The 1,692-nt window shown below is 56.1% G+C and overlaps 1 protein-coding gene across 1 annotated transcript in view; it reads left to right on the top strand.

The window, feature by feature from the left end:
• Positions 1-364: 364 nt before the first annotated feature.
• The window catches only part of LOC125031238, a 39,456-nt gene continuing 38,128 nt past the window's right edge, over positions 365-1,692 (top strand). The window contains exon 1 of the mRNA XM_047621881.1: positions 365-1,336. Coding sequence (XP_047477837.1) covers positions 698-1,336 — 639 coding nt within the window. The 5' untranslated portion in view covers positions 365-697. The remainder of the gene's footprint in view (positions 1,337-1,692) is intronic.

The following is a 1,692-nucleotide window of genomic DNA, read 5'->3' as shown; positions in this document are numbered from 1 at the left end:
GATGCCGCTGTGTGTGTGTGATGAGTGAGTGGCGGTGAGATGAGGCCCTCCTTTGGGGTCAAGGCGAGAGAAGAGGACCGAGCAGGAGGAGAAGCTGGAGCGTCGGGAGGAGAGCGCTAACGGCTGATGAGTAAGCGATGAGTGATGGTGACTGAGAAGTGGGTTTGTGATCTGGTGTGTGGCTGATGAGTAATGAGTGAGTAGTGAGTGGTGGTGAGTGTGAGGGAGGGGGTGCGGGGTCAGGGTGCGGGTGTGCGCATGGGTGGGTGCGTGTATTGATTGGGTGTCGGCGGGTTGTGGTGTGCCGGAGCCTCAGTATGGCTCCGACATGAACAAGTGAGGCAGCCCGGCGGCCCCAGCCCGGCACCACACTCACCACCACCACCACCACCACCACCGCCACCACCACCACCACCACTGTGTGCCGCACCTTCACGCCCACGCTGTTCCCACCCCATCCACGCCGCCCACTAGCTGCCACCCTGCATCCTACCCACACCAACTCAGGAAGGTGATCGGCAGCACGCCCACAGCATAGTTCTCTCAGGGGCCGCCCACGCCGCCCATGACCTGCTGCTGTGGTGGGCGGACTCCGGCTCCCTGCCGCCCGGCCTCCCGCCGCCCCCGCCCCCGCCCGCGAGGCCCCCCCGAGTGTCGGCGGTAACTATGCGCTGTGGGTCAGGGACGGGCCGGGGTTATGGTGTGTCGGCATTGTCCGCGGCCCCCCTGGCGTCCTGCCCCCCTTGCCTTCCTCTTTCCGCCGCTCTTGCTCTCCCTCGCCCTCGCCGCCGCCCACAGGTCAACTATTAGCACTCCTCCGCCGCCCACTTCCCTTCACTACCACAGCGCCATCACGCCGACCGACACACACGCCCACCAAAACGGTCACCATCAACGCAACGGTGCCATCAACGCGGACTGGATGGTGCCACAGCACAGCGGGAACGAGAGTCAGTGCGCGGCGGCGACAAATTTCGAGATAGAAAAGGTTCCGGAGGAGAAAGTCGAGGCGAAGTGCCAAACGTGCCCTCGTGAAAACGAAACTTGTGACTCGTGCCGCAGTCTGGTCGAGGCTGTTTGTTACAGTAAAGAACCAGAGGAACGTGAACAGCTCCTCCGCCGCGTTACCCTGAGGTATTGTCCTCATCTGGTCCTGCAGTCCGTCATGTGCCCGCTTGACAGAAAGAGTGTGATCAATTCTTTTAACTGCAGCAGTGTTTTGCGACATCTGCAGGAACGAGACGAGCAAGTAGCCCGCATCCTGCAGCAACATAGGTCTATCGTGCACAACTGCGAGCGATTCTCCTCCATCAGAGAAAGTTGCACCGAATGCGAGGTAAGAAGCAGATCTCTTGGTGATTGTATTTCCTTCTTCGGCTGACGGGAGCGACCTGAGACTTTCTCAGGGAGTAATAAGGCATGAGCCTGATGTTATCACAAAAATATTGCACTAGCAACAGGTCTAGCTTATAATATGATTAATTTTATATTAACAGTAATCATAATGTTACCCATGTAATTAATACAAATGCTCAGTAATTTTCTATATACCACTCGTATTGTAACAGCATCCGAGAATTTTCTAATGAATCAATCGGTGCTTGTGAAGAAACATTGCTTTGATTCAGATTTCCAACGTGCTTTTATTTTTTTATTTCCATCTCCTCGAAATTAGAGGGTTAAGCAAAAAAC

The sequence above is a fragment of the Penaeus chinensis genome, chromosome 12 (assembly GCF_019202785.1).
Source record: "Penaeus chinensis breed Huanghai No. 1 chromosome 12, ASM1920278v2, whole genome shotgun sequence".
NCBI lineage: Eukaryota > Metazoa > Arthropoda > Malacostraca > Decapoda > Penaeidae > Penaeus > Penaeus chinensis.
Note: the sequence above shows the minus strand (reverse complement) of the source record. Positions and strands in the feature narration are given on the sequence as shown.